The sequence below is a fragment of the Podarcis melisellensis genome, assembly GCF_964234715.1.
Source record: "Podarcis melisellensis genome assembly, chromosome: 2".
Classification (NCBI taxonomy): Eukaryota; Metazoa; Chordata; class Lepidosauria; order Squamata; family Lacertidae; genus Podarcis; species Podarcis melisellensis.
In genome coordinates, this window is record NC_138529.1 from 13,678,408 (window position 1) to 13,700,789 (window position 22,382).

Here is a 22,382-nt window from a genome sequence, read left to right on the forward strand (position 1 = left end):
AAACTAGGGCTGCTGCCTGAGTAACACAAATTTGCAGTCAACAACTTGCTTTTCAGGTTGCTTGGTGGGCAAGACAGCTCTGTATTATTATTCCAAAATTATTCCAAAAAAGAGAGGAAAGAATGGGGGTGGTTAGGGTGGGGAAAAGCAATCAATGCCCCCAGTACCAGCCACCTGAGGTGGCAGCCTCATTCTACCTAATGGCAGAGCTGGCCCTGAATTTATGAATATGTAAATAAATTGAATAAGTTCTTACCAGCTGGTTATCCTGGGCTCCCCAGGCTGCATATTGCAGACGAACAGTATCTGCCTTGGGCACATCGAGGTTGCTGGTCTCCCTGGAAAAGGAAACATGAGACCACTTTCCTGCGGGAGAATTATTTGGGAAGTGCGGCAGGCGGAAAGAGGGCAGTAGGGCCTCTTATGATAACGCCTGGTCCACTGTTAGCAAGACTCAGTGGCATAGCGTGGGTTGTCAGCACCCGGGGCAAGGCAAGTAATTTGCGCCCCCTAAACCGTGGATTTTAGCACTCGAGTCTCTTCCACTAGATTAGCGCGTGCCCCCCAGATGTTGCGCCCGGTGCGGCCGGCCCCCCTGCACCCCCACACTACGCCACTGGCAAGACTGTGTAATTTGGGGGGTGGGGAGTAAGAGAGACTAAACAAGGGATTACGGTAATCTATTAGTCCCTCTCCAAAGCTAAAAGGGAATTTTGCAAAAATAACCGAAGATATACTGCCGTAGTTGCAACAAACAGCTTCAAATTTTTGATTTATGGTTTGTGCTTTTAATAAAGTAGGGACAAGGAAACTGCGGCTCACCAGCTGTTTTACAACCCCACCCAGCACAGCCAACAGTCAGGGTGATTTGGGGACCCCACAGCTTCCCACAGCATCCTTGAATATACTCAATATTTTTAAAATAATCTAGGCTTAAGTATATAAATACGAATTAAAGCGAAATGAAACAACCGTTAAGTTTATGGTACAGTGCTGAAACCATGGGGTTGGGAACAACGAACCAGAGCAGAAATATTTGGTGCTGAACAATCAATGACGCAGCCTTGTTTACTTAAAGATAATGGAGGACTAACCCAATGGGGAAAGGCTGAAGATGTCTGTGTAAATTTAGGAATATATTTCACAAGTTACAAGACTCCAGCACAGCGAGAACTTCTGGGTAAGAATTAATGTGAAACCTGAGTGTAGTATTATAAGATGTGACAAACCCCTCATGCGGTTTCCGCACACAGTACATGCTGGGAACTCAGCTGTGTATTCATTGAGCGAAAAATCCTAAGTATGCAATCGCTGAGCACTGTAATCTGCTAATGGATTTTACATTAATTCCTATGCATAGACCGTAATGCCTATTGAGAGATTTCGTAATGGCAAACTGGCTGTCAGCCTACAGGAAAGGAGGAAGGGTGTTTTTTAAAATAAAAATAAAAAAGATCTCTTTATTTAAATGTTCTTTTAACAAGCATAACTAATTATATAATTACTAAGACCACAAAGTATTACAAACACTGGTTTAAAAAAAAATATGTAAAGGGTGTCAGAATGAAGAATATGTGTGTTTATGTTAAAAGCTGCTCTGCCAATCCACAGCAGTAGGATCATAATTTTTGGTACTCACAACACATGTGACCCAGGTCCCAAAGGTTGTGGACCCCTTTAAGATATAGAAGTGGGGCATACATGATGGAATAGATGCAAATAACAATACAGCAAATAAAGACCTCGTTGTTCTGTTTGAATAAATTCGTCCTATGGTCCAGTTCTTACCTGGTGCCCAAGTTATAGATCAAGTAGCGAGCTGTGAAAGAGTAGCGGAAAACCTACAGACCAGCAGGAAATAAAAAATATGATGTTAGTGTGGAACAGTAGACGCTTCCTGGGACATCAATTCTCCCTTTTTCTGCAGCTGCTTCGGCTAATGATAACCAAGGTGGTTGGCTTGCCTGGCAATCAGATAGGAAGAAGTGATGGACAAGTTTTGCCCAAAGCTGGATTCCTTTGGAGCTTGAGTGGTCCAACCAAATCCAGCACTCCCCAGTCAACCACACCATGTTGGCTCTAAGACCCTTAGGAGCGAAAGGGATCATTTCCATTTACGCTACCTGCCTTTTTTAAATTTTTTGCCTTCACCTAACCAAGCTGGATGGGATGTGGGTGGCGCTGTGGGTTAAACCACAGAGCCTAGGACTTGCCAATCAGAAGGTCGGCGGTTCGAATCCCCGCAACGGGGTGAGCTCCCGTTGCTCGGTCCCTGCTCCTGCCAACCTAGCAGTCAAAGTGCAAGTAGATAAATAGGTACCGTTCCAGAAGCGGCTTAGTCATGCTGGCCACATCACCCGGAAGCTGTACGCCGGCTCCCTCGGCCAATAAAGCGAGATGAGTGCCGCAACCCCAGAGTTGGTCAGGACTGGACCTAATGGTCAGGGGTCCCTTTACCTTTTAACCAAGCTGGATAGGCTTATATACTTGGGTCACATCCACAACATATACTTAAAGCACATTTAGAACTGATGGCTTCCCCCAAAGAATTCTGGGAACCTCCGCTTACCCATTGCGGAGTTACAATTCCTCCCAGCACCCTTAAAGAACTACAGCTCCCAGGATTCTTTGAGGCAAGTTGTGTGCTTTAAAATGTATGGTGCAGACCTTGGCTCCACCTCTCAATCCCGTTGAAGACTTTGATGCCTTTTAGGTCCGACATCAGCAGGGATGTGGGTGGCACTGTGGTCTAAACCACTGAGCCTCTTGGGCTTGCCAGTCAGAAGGACGGTGGTTCGAATCCCCGCGACAGGGTGAGCGCCTGTTGCTCTGTCCCAGCTTCTGCCAACCTAGCAGTTTGAAAGCACACCAGTGCAAGTAGTAAATAGGTACCACTGCAGTGGGAAGATAAACAGTGTTTCCATGCGCTCTGGTTTCCGTTACGCCAGAAGCGGTTTAGTCATGCTGGCCACATGACTCGGAAAGCTGTCTGTGGACAAACACCGGCTCCCTCAGCCTGAAAGCAAGATGAGTGCTGCAACCCCATATTCGCCTTTGACTGGACTTAACCATCCAGGAGTCCTTTACCTTAGACGTGTGATCACAGATGCACTTAGATGACACTTGTGGACTGGGAATCCGAGGAGAGGCTTGATTTTCACTTATAATCAAATAACCATGGGATGGGATGAGGAAAGGAGTTGAGCTATGGCCTATGCAAAGCCCGATTTTTGGTACCTGCAAGGTGCTTTTGCAAAATATTGATCTGGCACTTCTGCTGCTGCATTAAATTTGGAAGCTCCTGAGTTTTATAGCTCATAGCTTATAGTTCATAGGCTTCTAGCAAGTCTGATGGCTGCTCAAACAGCCCTATAGCCTAGCTGCATCCTATATGATGTCAGGTGTAGGGCAGGTATGTGTGGCTTGGCCACAACAGTCTCGCAGTCCAAATGGGGAGACCTGGTGGGCCAAATCAGGCCCACAGACCAGAGGTTCCCCACCTATGAGATAGACTACAGTCCCATTAGAAAATTTTGGTGTATTAGCAGGAATGGATAAAGAAGCAAGATTAATTTTCCACAGCTGGCATGGAGAACGGTGACTCCGCACTTTTGCACATTTGTATGGTTTATAATTATCCAAGATGGGAACAGAGAAAGACGGCCAATTTCAGCACCAACTGGCCTGTTCAAGATTCTGTTAGTGATAAATCTTGACCCTTTCTGGGGCAGGTGGCAGGTGGATCGATTCCAGCACCTCAGATATTTAAAGGTTTTGCCTTTTTCTCTTTTTTTTTAATGCCTTGGGTGGAGGAATTAACCAGCCTGCAAGCACTTTGGGCTCTTACCTGCTGCACATCGCAAGCCAAAAGCAGGAACTGCAAATCCGGTGACACTTGGAAGCGGGAGGCTTTCAAGAAATGCTGTGGAAGAGGAAGGAAAGAGGGGATGAAAGAAGAATGGGGTTGTTAATATAAGATGGGGCAACTGCTCCTATTATTGAGGCTAAGCTTATTTTCTTTTTCATATTGAAGCCTGTCAGGTGCTCAGAGCCCAAGAACAGGTGAGCAACCTGACGAAGAGTCTGGTCTGCTGTGGCAACATAAGAAGCTGCCTTAAACTTAGTCACCTCATTGGTCCATCTAGCTCGGTGTTGTCTGCATCTCTTGGTACTGGGTCTCCAGCTGTTTTTGGACTACAATTCCCATCATCCCTGACCACTGGTCCTGCTAGCTAAGGATGATGGGAGTTGTAATCCAACAACAGCTGTTTGGGAAACTCCCAACAACCCTGAAGATTGGCTATGCTGTCTAGGACTGGTGGGAGATGGAATCCAACAACATCTGGAGGGCCAGAAGTTCTATGCTGACTGACAGCAGCGTTCCAGGGTTTCAGGCAGGGGTCTCTTCTCAATCCTACCTAAAGATGGCTGGGATGGAGCCTGCAACTTTCTGGCTTCAAAGCACTGAGCTGCAGACGTTTCCCACCTGAAGGAAGAACTGATAGCTGCTCTCTGTCATATGTAGAGCTCTGTATCAGGACAGGGGCACCCAAATTGATCTTCTGGGGTCACCTACCCCAGAAGGAAGATTCTGGGCATATCTCAGCTAGAGTTGTCTGCAGTTTTCTCTTGTAAACAGCAACACTTGGTGATGATACAGTGAAGGTGGAAGTGGAATGAGGGTGTCTCTACCGGGCAATTGGTTCCTCAAGCACCGAAAAGGGGCAAAATATTGATATGGCACTTTGGCCATTACATTAGATTTGGAGGTTTATGGGTTTTGTAGCTTCCCTCTTGCCCCTCCTGTGCATAGCTGTCAACGTTTCCCTTTATTTAAAGGGAAATTCCCTTATTCCGAATAGGATTCCTCACAAGAAAAGGGAAAAGTTGACAGCTATGCTCCTGTGGGGAACGCGGATGGCGCTGTGGGTTAAACCACAGAGCCTAGGACTTGCCGATAAGAAGGTCGGCAGTTCGAATCCCCGCGACGGGGTGAGCTCCCGTTGCTCGGTCCCTGCTCCTGCCAACCTAGCAGTTCAAAAGCACATCAAAGTGCAAGTAGATAAATAGGTACCGCTCCGGCAGGAAGGTAAACGGCGTTTCCGTGCGCTACTCTGGTTCGGCAGAAGCGGCTTAGTCATGCTGGCCACATGACCCGGAAGCTGTATGCCAACTCCCTCAGCCAGTAAAGCAAGATGAGCGCCACAACCTCAGAGTCAGTCACGACTGGACCTAATGGCCAGGGGTCCCTTTACCTTTACCTATGCTCCTGTGGCACTTGACAGTTTGCTGGCTTTCAGCAAGTGAGGCTTCACCCTCACAGCTCCCATAGCCAAATGCCTTCAGTTGTCCCTTTGACCTCATTGCTCCTTCTCTGTGCCTTTCAGTGAGTTCTTTCCAGTGAGCTGTGTTCATTCTGGACTCCCACTTGAACTTTGCCTGCAGCTCAGCTTTGAAAAGCCCTTCCTCCTCGCTGTGCAAGGACAGGTAAGGAGCATACCGCTCATTTCATACTCCAGTGCTCCAGAAATCTGTCTCATGATGCTCTGCATAACAATTTTTAGAGATCCTGGGTTGTATCCTGTCACGCAGCAGTAAATTAATCAACGCAGCGCCTTCTTTATAAACAGAATAAAACTTTTACTTGAAGAAAACAAACTTCTTCAGAAACAGCATAGTTAAAGAGCATACACAGAGTGCTCATAGCAGCTATCTGACTCTTCACAGAGGCACAGTCTTAGTTAGTGATTTACTAGAGTCCTGAAGCCACTCTGTCTGCCTTAGCTTTACATAGCAACAGCAGCAGCACTATTCCACAGACTACTAGATACACAATCCATACAGCTCTCTGACTGAGCCCATAGACAGGCTAGCTACTTTTTATAGGGAGAATAAATAATCATCCAAGATGAGTCCCGAGTCACAGTGACTTGGCAGTTTGCTGTTAGCAGTAACAGCAGGCTTGGGCTTGAATGATTGTGTAGGCCTTGCCTTACTGCTTCTGCTCTTAAGAACCTTAGTCTCATGACATATCCAACCTTTTCTGCCTGCTAGTACAAGGTCTTTTGTGCGAGTGGATGAGTTGAGCAAGGAGAAATCCAACGCAACAGGGTCACTAGGGGGAACTCACAGTGCAACAGATTGCACAATCTATTGTGCAAGAAAATTACCAGCAACCTGCTTCCACTGACACAAAACATTCCACTGGCAGAAAAAAAGGATTCCGCTAAATGACTTTAACGTAGTGCTATGTTGGAGACAACCCATAGTTTGGCTCCAAAGGATCTCCTAAACTTCTGTGATCAGCAGTGGATTGCAAGCCGCTGTTCTTACCAAATCTCTGTCCTCCACCAAGAGGGTGCTGTTCTTTTGGCCAATGTGCCACTTCATCACGGTCCCTGTACCACTGAGCTCCACCAACTCATCGTCTGGGCAAAGAAAAAGCAAGCAAGCAGGGTGCCCAAATTAACTTCTCAACTTACTTACACGCCACACTCATTTTACACTTCGAGAGGTTTTTGTGTGTGTTATGTACTGAAGTTCTCACCCTGGGCCAGCAGGAGGATACTGTAGATAGTTATGCAAATAAGGGATCGAAAGTGACGTTCAGTGATTGGATAGTTTTAGAAAATTGTTACTGTTGCATTGTAGTGGAGCTCTATATAAGCAGGCTGGCTGAACCCTTCAGTTCAGTTCTGTCCTGGCCTGTGAATAAACAAGAGCTGTTTGAAGAATCACTGTGTCGCCTGATATGTTCACCCACAACTTAACAGTGTGTGTATAGAACAACTAACAAATGCAAAAATAGTGATAAATGTAATACACAGAAGTTGGCTTCTTCTACAGAAGCACAGGAAAGGGAAGGAAACCACCTGCGGCTGAGAAAATAAAAGAAAATAGGTGGTTTGCTTTCCAGACCAACTCTAGTCAAACTTCCCCATTCAAGAAGCCCTCCATTGCAGAATTCACCTTTGCTTCCTCCACTAGGTTTTAACCCCTTTCCCACAGCTAGATGTTGAATCCAGACTTTAGAACATTTAAAAAGAAGTGTTGCTGTGGTATTTGAGGACTAAACTACACATGGCATTAATTGCATGGATGCAGTTGTTATAAGAATTTAAGGTCTCAGATAATTAAATTAAATATTCATAAATTTACAAGGCAAACACCTACATAAGTATGTAAACCACGTGTCTGAAATAGTACAGGAGAATAATCCTGAAATCATTTTGACCCTCCCAAATTGACCTCAAATGTTTCTCTGCGAGGAGGAAGGAAATGGGAAAGCCTCCATCGTCTTTTGCTTACCTGTCTTGAAGGACATCTTTGCGTATGAATAGGGTGAGCCTGTGACCTGGATTCCAGAATTAAAGTATTTACCATCACAAAATAATGGCCAGGCTGCCCAAGTAAGCAATCACTGGCCATTGTCAGGTATCCTGGCAGACAGGATTTCTGTTGTAGACTGCCTCCTCCTATGATTTATGTGTGATGTTTTTGGTGGTGGTCTTGAGCTACAGGGTGGGCAATTTCAAAAGTTTATATAAGGGCATGCGCACCATTGTTCTGGGTTCCTCCTCCCTCCTGCATGTGGTGAGTGGGGACCCTGTTGCAACAGTTTAATAAAGATCAAGCTTACTAGCCGCTTTGCTTCTCAATATTCTCTGACCAGCCTCTGTTATTTTATCCTACCAATAGGGAACCCACTTAAGGACTCTATACGGGCTCTTGGATACCCCATAAGGGAAAAGAAGCAGATTTTGTTTACATAACAGTCATGTGTGCCTTTTTTTTGTAAACAGCAGTCAGGCCAGAGCAGCCTCAAAAGTGTGGCGGGTGGTAAAGAGAAGTTTAATTCTTATTTCCCCTGCCACACTCCCAACAAGTCTCTTCTCTGAAGGTGTTATTTGCAGTTGAGGGGAAACTCCCACCGGTGCCAAAGGACACTTCCCTTGAAATACAAACGACAGCTTCAGAGAGGATATTTGTTTTGAGACTGCAACAGGGAGAAGAAAACGTCTCCCCACCCAGCTTCCAGGGTCCGCAAGCTACTCAGGATTCCCTACAGTTGCTGTTGGGAACCCCTTGGGCACTATGGTGGGGCAAGGCGGGAAAATAAAACAAATACAAATAAATAAAATAATCTCACATCTAATTTGACCCTGAAATGAGGAAAATACCATTATAGGTTTCAAGGGGGGAGGGGTCCCGCTAAACCCTATAAATTTCTAAATGGTAGGATTTCAGTTATTTGGGATTCTATATACAAGCTATAGAGGAATTCATGAACTAGCCTATGCAAAAAACGACCTGGTCAAGCTAGGCCCATTAAGAAACAATATAGGGCCATTGAGGGGCATTGAGAACTGACCTCTGCCCTTGCTCTAGGGGTTTGGAAGGTTGCCAGGGTAACTGGGTGTGAGGTGACAGGAAAAGAGAGTTTTAGCAGGGTGTTCTGGGAACAAGGAAGAAGAAGAAATACTTGGATCCATCTTGGGCAGGTTGGCTGAAGGCTGGCTGCACAGCTGTGAGGGACAAACCCCCCTTGAAATGGCCATGCTGTAAGATCTGGACTCTCTCCATGGAGACTGAAGGTGTAAATAGGTGCATAAACCACATTTCTTAAAGCTATGACAATCTCCATCATGTCTCAATTCTCCAAAGGACCACAGACCCCGGGTGAGTGCCTGGAACCCCATGGGCTCTTGCCACCGGGAGGCACCTAACTTTTGTAGCAATATGTTAAATAATCTAAGGGGCTGCAAGTACTTGGGAACATTCAAAATGGACTGAAGGGCAAGGTTTTCATTGGATCTGGATGTGACAAATTGATCTTGTAAAATGGTTCAACTTGTGCCTGCATAACCAATCAGCATATTTCTCATTCAATACACCTCCATCCCTGGTGACGACGTTTCAGGGTAGATGGAGTCATGATCAGGACATTTGTTGACATGTAAAAAAATATTTATCTTGCGATTCTCTAGCAAAACTGTTTTTGAAGACGGTGGACTTCCTGTGAAGTTTGTCAGGGTTTCCCCAAGGAGAAGGTCAGAAGGGAACACAAACTTCCATAAGAGCCTTTCTTATACAAAATCAGGCCATTAGAGTGTCTAGCTCAATCTTGTCTATGTCAGACATGGGGAACCTATAGGCTTCCAGTTGTTTCTGGGCTGCAACCCCTGGCAGAGGATTTTGGGAGCTGCAGTCCAGCAACATTTAGAGGTCCATAGGTTCCCCACCAGTGGTGTACATGGTCTGGCAGACATTTTCCATGCTTTCAGCAGGGTTTTAAGTAGCCAAGAATTGAACCCGAGATCTTCGACATGCTAAGCAGATGCTCTACCACTAAGCTACAGCCCTGCCCATGTCCCCAGGTTACATATTGCCATGTTATTGAATGCCCACTGCCATATGGAACCGTAGAAGAGGTTTTGGGCATTTTCTAGGCCAAACTGTTGGTTAATAAAAGACATTGGGGATGTTGAGGGGTCTTCTCAAGATGGCGGCTGTAACAACTTCTCCTCCGTGAACCCTCCTGGATTACAAACCTTTTATAGCCTTTTACAGCCTTTTATAGCCGTTTTTATAGCTGTTTTTATTAGACTTTTAATTATTTTACCTCTGTTAGAAGTTTTAACTGTTTTATCTCTACTGTTGGCCAGTCGAGGCCAATATACGTGTCAACAAGGATACTCAAACCTTCTGCTGAGAAAGCCAGCTGCTGATTAGAAACGCCGCCTTGAAGACTGGGTTATGTTGAGCAGTGGAGGAGGAGTAGCAGAGGAGTTGTGTCCACAAAAGATAAGTTCTCTTTTTATCTCCGTTTACCTCTACTTTTGACCTCCGTGGTCAGTGAGACAGTGACAAATGGGTCATGGCAAGCGACCAAGATCTGCTGAGAATGGTTGTTCACCTCCAAGAGTAAAGCAGTCCAAGACATTGGTTCCTCGTAAAACCACTAGTGTGGAATAAATTCCACCCAGCAGCCTTTAGTCCAAACAAATTGGCTTATTGAACATCTTATTGACACGTCCGCGTTCTAGCACATATCAGAGGAAAACAACTCACCTGTTACCCAATGTATCTGGGGTTGGTGGAGTTGGAAATCATCACTCTCCAGGTCATCAAGAGTCAGAGGAGTGCGGAAGCCAATTGGGGGGTCTTCTAGATATGGAAAGACAAGGGTGAACAGCTGGCTAGTAGTGTGCAGCGCCACTACTGTGTGTTCTGGGCAGATCTAGAGCACAGACAGGAAACCTGTGGCTCTTCAGGTGTGGTTGGACTACAACTCCCATCATTCTTGACCGCTGAGCCATGCTGGCTGGGGCAGATGGGAACTGGAGGTCAACAACAGCAAGAGAGCCACCGATTCCTCAAGACATATAGGCCTTTTATAAGGGCTTCGGCATGCATACTAAACATGCGAGGAAGGCAAAAAGTGGAACTGTGCTGCAGAGGCAAGGACTGTCAAATATGTCCATTTCCGTTTCTACTTTTTCCAGTCTTCCATTGAGTTCTGCACATTTCCACAACAACTGGCAATATTTTTTAAAAGTCCTCGGGGAATTTCACCAGCATTTTAGTGCAGATTTCTCCTAATTTGACCATTTTTACTTGCAATGTTGCCTCACATACCCATTTTTCCTAATGTTTGTATTTTCCCTAATACAATGCACTTCTGTACGCAGCTTTCACAGATGCGTACCGTATTTCTTGCTCTATAAGACTCACCTTTTCCCTCCTAAAAAGTAAGGGGAAATGTGTGTGCATCTTATGGAGCGAATGCAGGCTGCGCAGCTATCCCAGAAGCCAGAACAGCAAGAGGGATTGCTGCTTTCACTGCGCAGCGATCCCTCTTGCTGTTCTGGCTTCTGAGATTCAGAATATATTTTTTCCTTGTTTTCCTCCTCCAAAAACTAGGTGTGTCTTGTGGTCTGGTGCGTCTTATAGAGCAAAAAAATACAGTAATTATTATTATTTTATTATTTGTACCCTGCCAATCTGACTGGGCTGCCCCAATGGGTCGCACTCTTTATCCTCCTAGCCATATGCACTACAGATTTACTTGGCTGGAGAAATGGCTTGCCAACTTCAGAGAAGCACAGATTTTGAAGGACGGCTGTGTTTCAGTCTGTGTACTATTTCACAAAGCACAAATTGTGTAGGCTGGCCTTCAAATGTGAACAGATCCGAATTTCTCCGCGACCTTAGTTACAGGTGCCTGGCAATGTGCTCACTGCCCGCCTGGCTCCCAGACTTTTATAGCCAACACTTTTGATACAGCAAAGCAGAAAAGCAGAGTGAGTAGCTGCAAATCAGCAAAAAGATCGGCATTGCCATGGAGGCAGGGCTGTGCATCTTGGAAGAGTAAAAGGAAGGGAAACTGGGCTCACCAGGAAGAGAGCTGGCTCCTGCTTTTATATACACCTCTGAGTCTCCAAAGGGTATACTCAATGAAGCCTTGTACTTCTGCACGAATAGCCCATTATGCAAAGAATCTGCAGTGCCTAATCCGACTTGCATTGCACCAGTTTATTCAGATTACATACACAGGTGGCTGGCAGCTGATTTCCCTTTTAATGCTTCTCGTTTTTAAAAAGCAAAATACTCCAATTATGCTTTTTAACCCCCAGAGGACCAGGAATGTGTCAAAAGTTTCCACTACGCTTAAAGGTAAAGGTAAAGGGACCCCTGACCATTAGGTCCAGTCGTGACCGACTCTGGGGTTGCGGCGCTTATCTTGCTTTATTGGCTGAGGGAGCCGGCGTACAGCTTCCGGGTCATGTGGCCAGCGAACCAGAGCAGCGCACGGAAACGCCGTTTACCTTCCCGCCGGAGCGGTACCTATTTATCTACTTGCACTTTGACGTGCTTTCAAACTGCTAGGTTGGCAGGAGCGGGGACCGAGCAACGGGAGCTCACCCCGTCGCGGGGATTCGAACAGCCGACCTTCTGATTGGCAAGTCCTAGGCTCTGTGGTTTAACCCACAGCGCCACCCACGTCCCTTCAACTACGCTGAGGGTTGCCATATTTCAAGAAGTAAAAATCTGGACGCAAAAAAAGTTATGCTGTTTTTGGGAAGGTTGCTGAGTTTTTTTTTTGCAAAAAGTTTGCTGATTTCACCCCACACACTAATTCCGTCATTGGCATCCCAGACGTGCCCAAGAAAATCTGGGCGTAAGGCAACCCTAACTAAGCTACCGTCCACGAAAGCACCCTGCCCTGCTAATATTACCTGGAGTGAGCATCAGAATAGCCACAATGATGACTGACGCCAGCATCGCCACTACCAACATTGCGATCCCAATTCCCTTCCAGTTGCGAGGCGGGGAGCTGCTGAACCCCATGTTCTGCGTGAGGAGGGAGAGAAAAGATCCTCAGTTACTGCAAACCAGCTTGCTTCGTTCCAAGTTTAGCTATGAGTGTGTAACTCGTACCATGTTAAACCAAGCGGAAGAGGGCTATCTATTTCCTTCCATGAGTTATAAGACCGTACCTGCTCCCAAAAGCATTGATGTGAGATGGCCAGAAAGCATAAACCATGGTACGCTTATGAACCATGGTAAGCTTATGAACCATGGTGCCCAAACCAACAAGGTGGCCTTCAGATGTCCAGCCTCCATCATCACTGACCATTGGGGCTGATAGGACGTTAGAAACTTGGAAGTCCAGTAACGTATGGTGGGGAGGAGTACACTGGCTTGGCTTCTTCCAGTGGAGTTAAAAAGACCAGATTCCTAGGTGTAAACTGGATTCATGGAGTAACCTGGCTTTGCTCCCTCTGGTGGAGTCAAAAGGATTCCTAGCTGAAGCCAGGGTGTGGCTGATGTTGCATGCTGAAAGCTTCTAGGAGCCGCAGGTGAGAGCTGAGTGCAGGGTAGAGGGGCCAAAGATGGACAAACTACCTCAGAAGGAGCATGACATGTCCCCACTAGAAGTTCTGCCCCTCCCCTAACACCCCATAAACTCCAAAATACAGCACCACTGATATGCAAGAGTCCAGGTTTGCGATCATGGCAGGTGTGGCTGTGTGGCCTAATGGAGAAGTCATCTATATCCATGATGCCTCTTCATAAAAAACATCCCACTGAGTTCTGTGAATACAGGTTGTATGGCCTAAGGCAGTCTGCTCTTCTTCACAAAAATGTTCCTCAGGCTGGGATAGGATTCTAGGCTGGTCATTTATTACTTTTTGCTTCCCCTATAGAAACCAGGAGGTGCTAATTAAAAAAAAAAAAGGCTGATAGAGGCTAGCTCTCCTATTGATCTATAAACCCACAGGGCTTTTAAACTAATTGCCTGGCACCATTTCTGTTCTTTCCCCCCCTTGCGGGTATTTTCAGTCTTAATTAAGAGATCACTTCAGAGAGCTGCCAAAGCAGCTTGGATCAGAGCCCGGCAGGAAGAGTTCATGGCCCACCCAAAGCACATCTTTGCTCCTGAAACATTTGGACTTGGAAGCCAGAGTTTGGCTCCCCATGCTGCAATGGTGGCCCTACAGCTCTCTTGAGAGCTATGATTGATGTTCCCCACAACAGAGACTTTGTGGGCAGCTGTTGCGTTTAAAATTCCCCACATTCAAACCTGTCCCACCCTGGGCAATTGTGTTTCCAGTCTAAGGCAGGTCAAGGAACGAGCTTTTCCTACAAAGTAGGCATGGAGAACTTTTGGTCCTTCAGATGTTACTGGACTACAATTTCCATAATCCCTGGCCATTGGCCATACCTGCTGGGGCTGATAAGAGTTGTAGCTCAGCAACATCTAGAGGCACAAAGTCCCCCCACAACTGCTATAAAGGATGCTCCTGACCTCATCCTTGTACAGTTGTACCTCAGGTTACATACGCTTCAGGTTACATATGCTTCAGGTTACAGACCTAAAGCGTCACCCAGAAATTTATTGGGAGAAAAGCAATGACAAACCTAGACAGCATCTTAAAAAGTAAAGACATCACCTTGCCAACAAAGGTCCATATAGTAAAAGCTATGGTTTTCCCAGTAGTGATGTATGGAAGTGACGGCTGGACCATAAAGAAGGCTGATCGCCAAAGAATTGATGCTTTTGAATTATGGTGCTGGAGGAGACTCTTGAGAGTCCCATGGACTGCAAGAAGATCAAACCTCTCTATTCTAAAGGAAATCAGCCCTGAGTGCTCACTGGAAGGACAGATCCTGAAGCTGAGGCTCCAATATTTTGGCCGCCTCATGAGAAGAGAAGACTCCCTGGAAAAGACCTTGATATTGGGAAAGATGGAGGGAATAAGGAGAAGGGGACGACAGAGGACAAGATGGCTGGACAGTGTTCTCGAAGCTACGAACATGAGTTTGACCTAACTGCGGAAGGCAGTGGAAGACAGGAGTGCCTGGCGTGCTCTGGTCCATGGGGTCACAAAGAATCGGACACGACTAAACGACTAAACAACAACAACAACAAAACCCAGAAATAGTACCTCGGGTTAAGAACTTTGCTTCAGGATGAGAACAGAAATCGTGCTCCTGCGGCACAGCAGCAGCAGGAGGCTCCATTAGCTAAAGTGGTGCTTCAGGTTAAGAACAGTTTCAGGTTAAGAATGGACCTCCAGAACGAATTAAGTACTTAACCCGAGGTACCACTGTATTGGAAAATCCTAAAGTTAGCTGGTTTCACTATAAAGCAGGGACAATGAACCTCCAGATGTTGTGGTCCTCTAGATGTCATAAAGCCCCACATCACCCCTGGCTATTGGCAATGCTGCCTGGGGCTGATGGGAGCTGAAGTTCAGCCACAGCTGGAGGGTACAAAGTTCTCTACCACTGCAGGACAGAATCTAAGTACAGTGATACCTTGGGTTACATACGCTTCAGGTTACAGACTCCGCTAACCCAGAAGTAGTATCTTGGGTTAAGAACTTTGCTTCAGGATGAGAACAGAAATCGTGCTCCGGCGGTGCGGCGGCAGCGGGAGGCCCCATTAGCTACAGTGGCGCTTCAGGATAAGAACAGTTTCAGGTTAAGAATGGACCTCTGGAACGAATTAAGTACTTAACCACTGTACTGGATGAGGGCAGCTCCAGGTTGTGGGTGCGATTTAACCGAAGCAGCCTGGGCACCTCTATCACATCTGCCAACTACTGCCAAGAGCAGGATCCCATGGCATATCTAAACTGGTTCATTGCCCCTGCACCACATAGCCTCAGTAGAGGAACACTCTGCATATTCTCAAGACAACTAATAGGACTTCAGTTAATATTGACGGGCAGATGTCGCTGGTGAGAGAATCCCCATTTGTGGTAGCACCACAAGGAGTTAGGTGTCAGGAAAATGGTCAATAAATAAGATAAATTCAAGTCAGTAAATTCAAGTGACACTGGTCACTTTTAGCCATTGCATGGGCACAATTTAGTGGTGTCTGTGCTATATAACCTGGGCTAATTCTCCACCTTTTTCACTGTTACTTGACAGCCTTGTGTGCATGAAATTACTCTTCAGTCACCCTACCTGGGTAAGCCGCCCCTACATCTAGTAAAGTCACACACCATGGAAAGGGTTGTGCAAAAACTCTCTCTCTCCAATTTCCTAATTTATAGCCTGTTGAGAAGTCTGTTGTTGATTTAAAGGTGGGAAAGCGTTCAAAAACATAAGACACGTCCTGCAGTCTGATGCAGTGTAATCCAGGATTCTTAGTCTTATAACTTCATTCTGCAGACCGTATAATCACCTCAGAACTGCTCAAGTATTCCGCACTAGAAAGCATCCTAAGTCCCCCCCTCTCCTGAAGCCAAGAGAGAACAGCTGCCCCTTATCTAGAATTCTCAGTGTTAAATGTACCCCTTTAAATGATGCCTTGAACAGAAAAAAGGATGGGGGGTGGGAAAGGGAGATACCTGTTTAGATGAGTGAGGGAAACGCCGGCAATTCTTCGGAGCATATACAGTAACAGGTCTCATAATACCAAACAGATGAAACATTAGACATCCATTCAGTTTTTAATTTGCTTTGGCTACTGCCCAACCATAGCAGTATCACACATTGTGAACTGCAATATAGAATCACCTTGATACAGCCAGGACAAACGTTTTGGAATGCTTTTAAAAATATAAATATCAAATAAACTCCCCAATAATGGATGTTTTTAGTCAGGCGCTTCACTTCTTCTCCATCCCACCCCCTGCCAAAGTGCGTAGGAGATTTTTAGCGGCTGCAAAAGCCTCATATTGAAGGAGAAAGCACGTCTGACCCACTATGCAAAACTAATGTTAACAATTTGGATCTAACCCGCAAAGTGCAATGTGCAAAACAGCACATGTGATGAAATCAGCTTTCAACTAAATTAGGCCCATGGGTTTGGGGGTTTTCTACCAAAAAGATACTTTCCCAAGTTTCAATACTGGGGCGAACCAGAGTGCGAAAGACGCCTTAAATCTGTCTAATCCTCTAATCCAACTCTCTCTCTCTCTCTCTCTCTCTCTCTCTCTCACACACACACACACACACACACACAACACACACACACAGTTTCAGGGCAAACTGACTAGCTGAACCTACAGGCAGAACTCACCAGAGCGGTTGTCATGTTCTGATGGGTAGCAATCATGCTGAGGGTTTTTACTGGAGGGAACTCTCACCGCACAAGACAAGGAATGTATATTTTCCTCTCTCTTCGTCCCTCTGGAGATCCGTCAGGTCCTCTTGCTCTTCAGAAGTGGCAGCCAGCGTCACTAGGCCATTTCTTGCAGAAACCCCCCCTTGGCGAACACTTGATATACTGACCTGAGCTGGAGAAGGAGGGGATCAATCAAGATGACAGACCGCAATCTGGGCTCCCTCAGCAAAAAGAAAAGAAATAAAGGGGGGGGGGGAAATCCTGCCAATGGCTTGGCAGGGAGCATGGTCAATTAAGGAGGATGGAAGGGAGAAAGCAAAGGGAATGTTCAGGCAGGAACCTAGAAGGTACGTTAACTGTTTAGGATACAGGGTTGGGAAGAGCTAAATGATTACAGAGGGATGCCAAGTTGAGCGGCATCAGATCCCCAAATTTTCAAAGGGCTCGAAAGCCCTGAAAAAGTCACCAGATCCAAGAACTTACTCAACGCAGGGAAGCTCTGTCAAATAGCCATGCTATTTTAGGCTGCATCAACAGAAGTACAGAGTCCAGATCAAGGGAAATAATAGTACCAGTCTATTGTGTTCTGGTCAGACCGCTCCTGGAATATAGTTGTACCTCGGGTTAAGTACTTAATTCGTTCCGGAGGTCCGTTCTTAACCTGAAACTGTTCTTAACCTGAAGCACCACTTTAGCTAATGGGGGTCTCCTGCTGCTGCCGCGCCGCCAGAGCGCAATTTCTGTTCTTATCCTGAAGCAAAGTTCTTAACCTGAAGCAATATTTCTGGGTTAGTGGAGTCTGAAACCTGAAGCATATATAACCTGAAGCGTATCTAACCTGAGGTACCACTGTACTGTGACCAATTCTGGGCACCACGATTTAAGAAGGCAGTGTCATAGATTATAGCACAATCTCACGATTTCCACGTAAGTTTGTAATGGAGTTTGAAGTGGGCCACAATATTGAAAGCGGTCACCTACCCTTAACAATGGTACATGCAAGTCCACTCCTTAGCAATTCCTCCATAAAAACTCAATTTCTCTCCACTGCAAACCTATGCATAACCGCAGCCAATAGAATTAAATGGACCCCTTTACTTAATTTTGTTTCAACTCACCATCTTCATACAGATGATCTAAGGCCATACATACTGCCATTATATCACCTACTTCCGCAATTATTACTTGTAAACTGAAGCTCAGGAATGACTGACCGGTTCAAGGGCCTATGGTATGGTTTTGTCTGGTTTCTTGGCAATTTCCACTTATATTCCACTCAGGATGTAAATGTTGCTCTTGATTCAACAAAGCAGTAAGTATTCAAAAATATAAGCATCCAAGAGAAGAATGGAGCACCAAGTTTTAAAATTCAAGAGCATAAAACAGCTGGGCAGCCAGCAACATACCTTAACCTGAGGTCAGCCCACAAAAGTGAGGCCTGGTGTAATAGCTGCCTATGGGGACTGGCTCACTGTCATCTCATTTTAAGTACATTCTGAAGCTAACCGCTCCAAATTCAACAATTCTTGTTTAGTCGTTTAGTCGTGTCCGACTCTTCGTGACCCCATGGACCAGAGCACGCCAGGCACTTCTGTCTTCCACTGCCTCCCGCAGTTTGGTCAAACTGATCTTCATAGCTTCGAGAACACTGTCCAACCATCTCGTCCTCTGTCGTCCCCTTCTCCTTGTGCCCTCAATCTTTCCCAACATTGGGGTCTTTTCCGGGGAGTCTACTCTTCTCATGAGGTGGCCAAAGTATTGGAGCCTCAGCTTCAGGATCTGTCCTTCCAGTGAGCACTCAGGGCTGATTTCCTTCAGAATGGAGAGGTTTGATGTGCTTGCGGTCCATGGGACTCTCAAGAGTCTCCTCCAGCACCTTAATTCAAAAGCATCAATTCTTCGGCGATCAGCCTTCTTTATGGTCCAGCTCTCACTTCCGTACATCACTACTGGGAAAACCATAGCTTTAGCTATACGGACCTTTGTCGGCAAGGTGATGTCTCTGCTTTTTAAGATGCTGTCTAGGTTTGTCATTGCTTTTCTCCCAAGAAGCAGGCGTCTTTTAATTTCGTGACTGCTGTCACCATCTGCAGTGATCATGGAGCCCAAGAAAGTAAAATATCTCACTGCCTCCATTTCTTCCCCTTCTATTTTTTTCAGGAGGTGATGGGACCAGTGGCCATGAGCTTCATTTTTTTGATGTTGAGCTTCAGACCATATTTTGCGCTCTCCTCTTTCACCCTTATTAAAAGGTTCTTTAATTCCTCCTCACTTTCTGCCATCAAGGTTGTGTCATCTGCATATCTGAGGTTGCTGATATTTCTTCTGGCAATCTTAGTTCTGGCTTGGGATTCATCCAATTCAACAATAGGAAAATAAATTCTGTGATCTATGCAAATCTTTAGATGAAATATGGCAGGCAGCATTTTTCTCGGATTGGGCACTATCCCTCATAAGAAAAGTCTCCCCCCCCCAAAAAAAAAAAGTATTTTCAATGCTTTTTCTTTCCTTTGGGTCTCTTGACCAATCAAGCCTGAATATTGGGATTTGGTGCCACTGACAGATGTGTTACTGGCCAATGGGATCCTGGCATCCTGGCGTGTTGCTAATCCATAAAAACAAATTAGGCAGGAGAGAAATTGCTGTCAAGACAGATATTCCTTAAGGTTGTCACTTAACTGGGCACTTATCTGTCTGGAAGAAGTGCATTATGATTGAGAGGACAATGGGTGTGTGAGCCAGCTCTTAGGCTCCTGCCATTTCCTGGAAGGTGACTCAGGAGGAGCCTGCTGTCATGGAAAAATGCAGGGCGAGTGTTCAACGAACAGGTAAGTGCAGGCCTCGCAATGTAACCCCATCCCTTAGAAGCATCAGCCACAGGAGAAAGCAAGTCATTTTATTAAAAGTTTTGATTGTCAGCCTTAGGACCACATTTCATCGAGGGTAACATTCAGGGGAGGGTGCAAAGAGTGGGTGGAGCTAAAATTATGTAATATCCCATTCACAGCTATCCACTCCTACTGAGGAGGGAGGTAAAAATATCTGGCCCACTGGCTAGAAAAAGTTCCCCACCCAAAACCAACACTCTTAATTTCTCTAGCTGCTCTGCTTTTGATATCTCATTGCTCATGAGCTCTTCTCTTAGGGGCAAGTGCACATCCTAAACCATGATTGGCTCCATAGCATCCCATACAGAAATGTAAGGCCTGCCTTTTTCACAGATGAACTCAACTTTAGCTGCCATCTACCTTTTCGCCATTCATTTCCTCTCTACTTCAGTATCCCAATATATTCTCCTCTTTCTGTTTGATATTATGCCCTTTAAAATCATTCTCAATTCTGCCACAAACACTCTCTCTCTCTCTCTCTCTCTCTCTCTCTCTCTCTCTCTCACACACACACACACACACACACACACAGTGCACTCCCTGGTCATCAAGACTTGCTTGAGACAAGGTTTGGGGCAAAGTTCTGAAGCTGGAAGTGTTGTACAGCCTGGCTTTGTAGATACACATTAATGACATTATATTTGCAGGGGGGCCAGGGATGACTGCAATTCAAAATGAAAAAAAGAAGGCAAGCAAAGGAAAGGCAGGACTACAAAGAAGTATCTGAAGCACTGGCAGTGTTTTTACAGCTTGATTACATTTCGTAGACGCCTTGACCACAATTCACGGACAAAATACAAAACGGTTTAAAAGCCACGGAAGTCCCATGGCAGTGGAGTCCAGATCTGCGTTGTTTCAGGAACAGTTCTGAGCCAGAAGATAAAACAGGTCACCCAGCTCAACTCCGCTAATGGCATTAATGGACGCAGAAAGGATGGATCAGAGCAAGTCACAGATCTGGTTTCACTCACCCCTTTTATACAAAATATATGTGAGAATAGTCTGGCATTAAGTGTGTATGTTCAGCATTCAAACCATGAGAACAGCTCTTTCAGTGTAACTGTGCCCTCATGTGGTTACCAAAGGGTACCGCTGTACACACTCTCTCGTCCCTAGTTATGTAGGATTTCTGGGATCTACGAAGACTGGCAAGGAAAACAGGGACAGAGGCACTCTGGCAGAATTCCCCTGGCCCCTGGAAATGTGCAGAGTGCCTGCTAACTACCACAGCCTTCCCTTTCCATCCACGCATATGCATTATAATCCACGTCCTAGGAAGTCCAGGTCTCGGGGAGCAGATTCTTTGACAGTCCCCTCCTGAAGAGAGCACAGCAAAGACGGGATTTGGCGAGGTCTTGAGGATCAGAGGGACAGCACTGTTGGGAACACAGCGGCACCTGTCAGAGAAATATAAAAAGACAGCAATGGGTGAACCATGGAACGGCAGCCCGCAACCACCTAGCTCTAAACAACTTGTTGATAGGATCCATGTCCCAGCATCATAAAGAAGACTCTGGATATTGGGGAACCAAAGGTGGAAGGGTTTCCTGGAGGAAAGGTCAGAGATTTGAGGGATCCACATCTTGAACCAATTGGCGCAATAAACCTTTCAGGGATGCTATTTGCTCTTGGTGCCTGCGCATCACTGAAATCATTCTCCATATACAGTGGTACCTCGGGTTAAGTACTTAATTTGTTCCGCAGGTCCGTTCTTAACCTGAAACTGTTCTTAACCTGAAGCACCACTTTAGCTAATGGGGCCTCCTGCTGCCGCCGCGCCGCCGGAGCCCGATTTCTGTTCTTATCCTGAAGCAAAGTTCTTAACCTGAAGCACTATTTCTGGCTTAGTGGAGTGTGTAACCTGAAGCATATGTAACCTGAAGCGTATGTAACCCGAGGTACCACTGTACATAAGATGCTCCCACTTAAGTCTCCGCCGCATATCCTATCTGCAAAACTTAACAGTTTTAAAACACAGATGTGCTTTCACCTATGCAAGATTGAACGTGCTGTCGCTGGCTGTACTTGAGGGTCGTTTCCATCACATTACCGTACTTTTCCGTGTATAAGACGAGCTCTTTTTTACTCTAAAAGCATGTTTTAAAACGTGGGTCATCTTATACATGGGTAGTGCACGGGGGGAAGCGAGTGATTGGTTGCAGCCGGGAGCAGGAGCTTTTCAGCGGGGATTTTGTGGGTGATTGGTGGATGCGTAAAGCGCTGCTTACGATTGCTGCTGCTGCGTTTATTCAGTGGGTGATTGGTTGCTGCGGCAAGGGTTGCTGTGGATTGGGTGCCGCTTCGTCAACGGAGCGGGCGATTGCCGTCTGCTGTTGGTGAGCAGGCAGACGCAAGTTTGCTTCGGCGACGTGAGCGGTTATCAGCGTTTGCCAGTCGGGTTAGTGATTTTTTGCATTCCCCACCCCCCCAAAAAAGCTCAAAAACTCTGGGCAATCCTCCCCCAAAATAGGGGTAGTCTTATACACAGGGGCATGTTATACACAGAAAAATACAGTATGTCCATGCGGAGACGGCAGTATCGAATCTGCAGCACATGTACTACTAGCTTGTTCTCTGTATAAAGATCTGCAAAATGAGCTTATCGACCCTCTTCTATTATCTATACCAGGTCATTTATCTTACAGACCAACGTTACCAAGTGACAGCAAACGCAGCAAATTTTTTAACTGGGGCAATAAGAATAAGATCTACCATCTGACTAACCTGTTTAACGCCTAGAGTAAAGAAAGCCAACTCTTTCATGTGTTTTATTTCTGGTCAAGGACAGTCATTAACTCTTTCATATGCATAGATGTAAATTCTTAGAATGTATTTTGTACAGCCAACCAATCTAGTTATATCAGTATTTTATTGCATTTGATTCCTTTGCTATGGCGTGTTGGCGACAC

At 45.8% G+C, this 22,382-nt stretch overlaps 2 protein-coding genes across 6 annotated transcripts in view; both read right to left on the bottom strand.

Annotated features, from left to right (window-relative positions):
* LOC309362775 (inactive dipeptidyl peptidase 10-like) overlaps positions 1 to 18,021 on the bottom strand; it is a 53,242-nt gene extending 35,221 nt beyond the window's left edge. For 2 of the 3 annotated variants that reach the window (XM_081898566.1, XM_081898564.1), the window contains exons 1-7: positions 16,541 to 18,021; positions 12,240 to 12,354; positions 10,072 to 10,167; positions 6,334 to 6,428; positions 3,848 to 3,922; positions 1,789 to 1,841; positions 257 to 338 (exon numbers count right to left, since the gene is read on the bottom strand). In XM_081898566.1, coding sequence (XP_081754692.1) covers positions 257 to 338; positions 1,789 to 1,841; positions 3,848 to 3,922; positions 6,334 to 6,428; positions 10,072 to 10,167; positions 12,240 to 12,354; positions 16,541 to 16,576 — 552 coding nt within the window. In that variant the 5' untranslated portion in view covers positions 16,577 to 18,021. The remainder of the gene's footprint in view (positions 1 to 256; positions 339 to 1,788; positions 1,842 to 3,847; positions 3,923 to 6,333; positions 6,429 to 10,071; positions 10,168 to 12,239; positions 12,355 to 16,540) is intronic. The other variant, XM_081898565.1, reaches the window with a different exon arrangement.
* A 1,446-nt stretch (positions 18,022 to 19,467) lies between these two features.
* The window catches only part of PAN2 (poly(A) specific ribonuclease subunit PAN2), a 37,498-nt gene continuing 34,583 nt past the window's right edge, over positions 19,468 to 22,382 (bottom strand). For all 3 annotated transcript variants that reach the window (XM_081898518.1, XM_081898519.1, XM_081898520.1), the window contains exon 26: positions 19,468 to 20,870. In XM_081898518.1, coding sequence (XP_081754644.1) covers positions 20,836 to 20,870 — 35 coding nt within the window. In that variant the 3' untranslated portion in view covers positions 19,468 to 20,835. The remainder of the gene's footprint in view (positions 20,871 to 22,382) is intronic.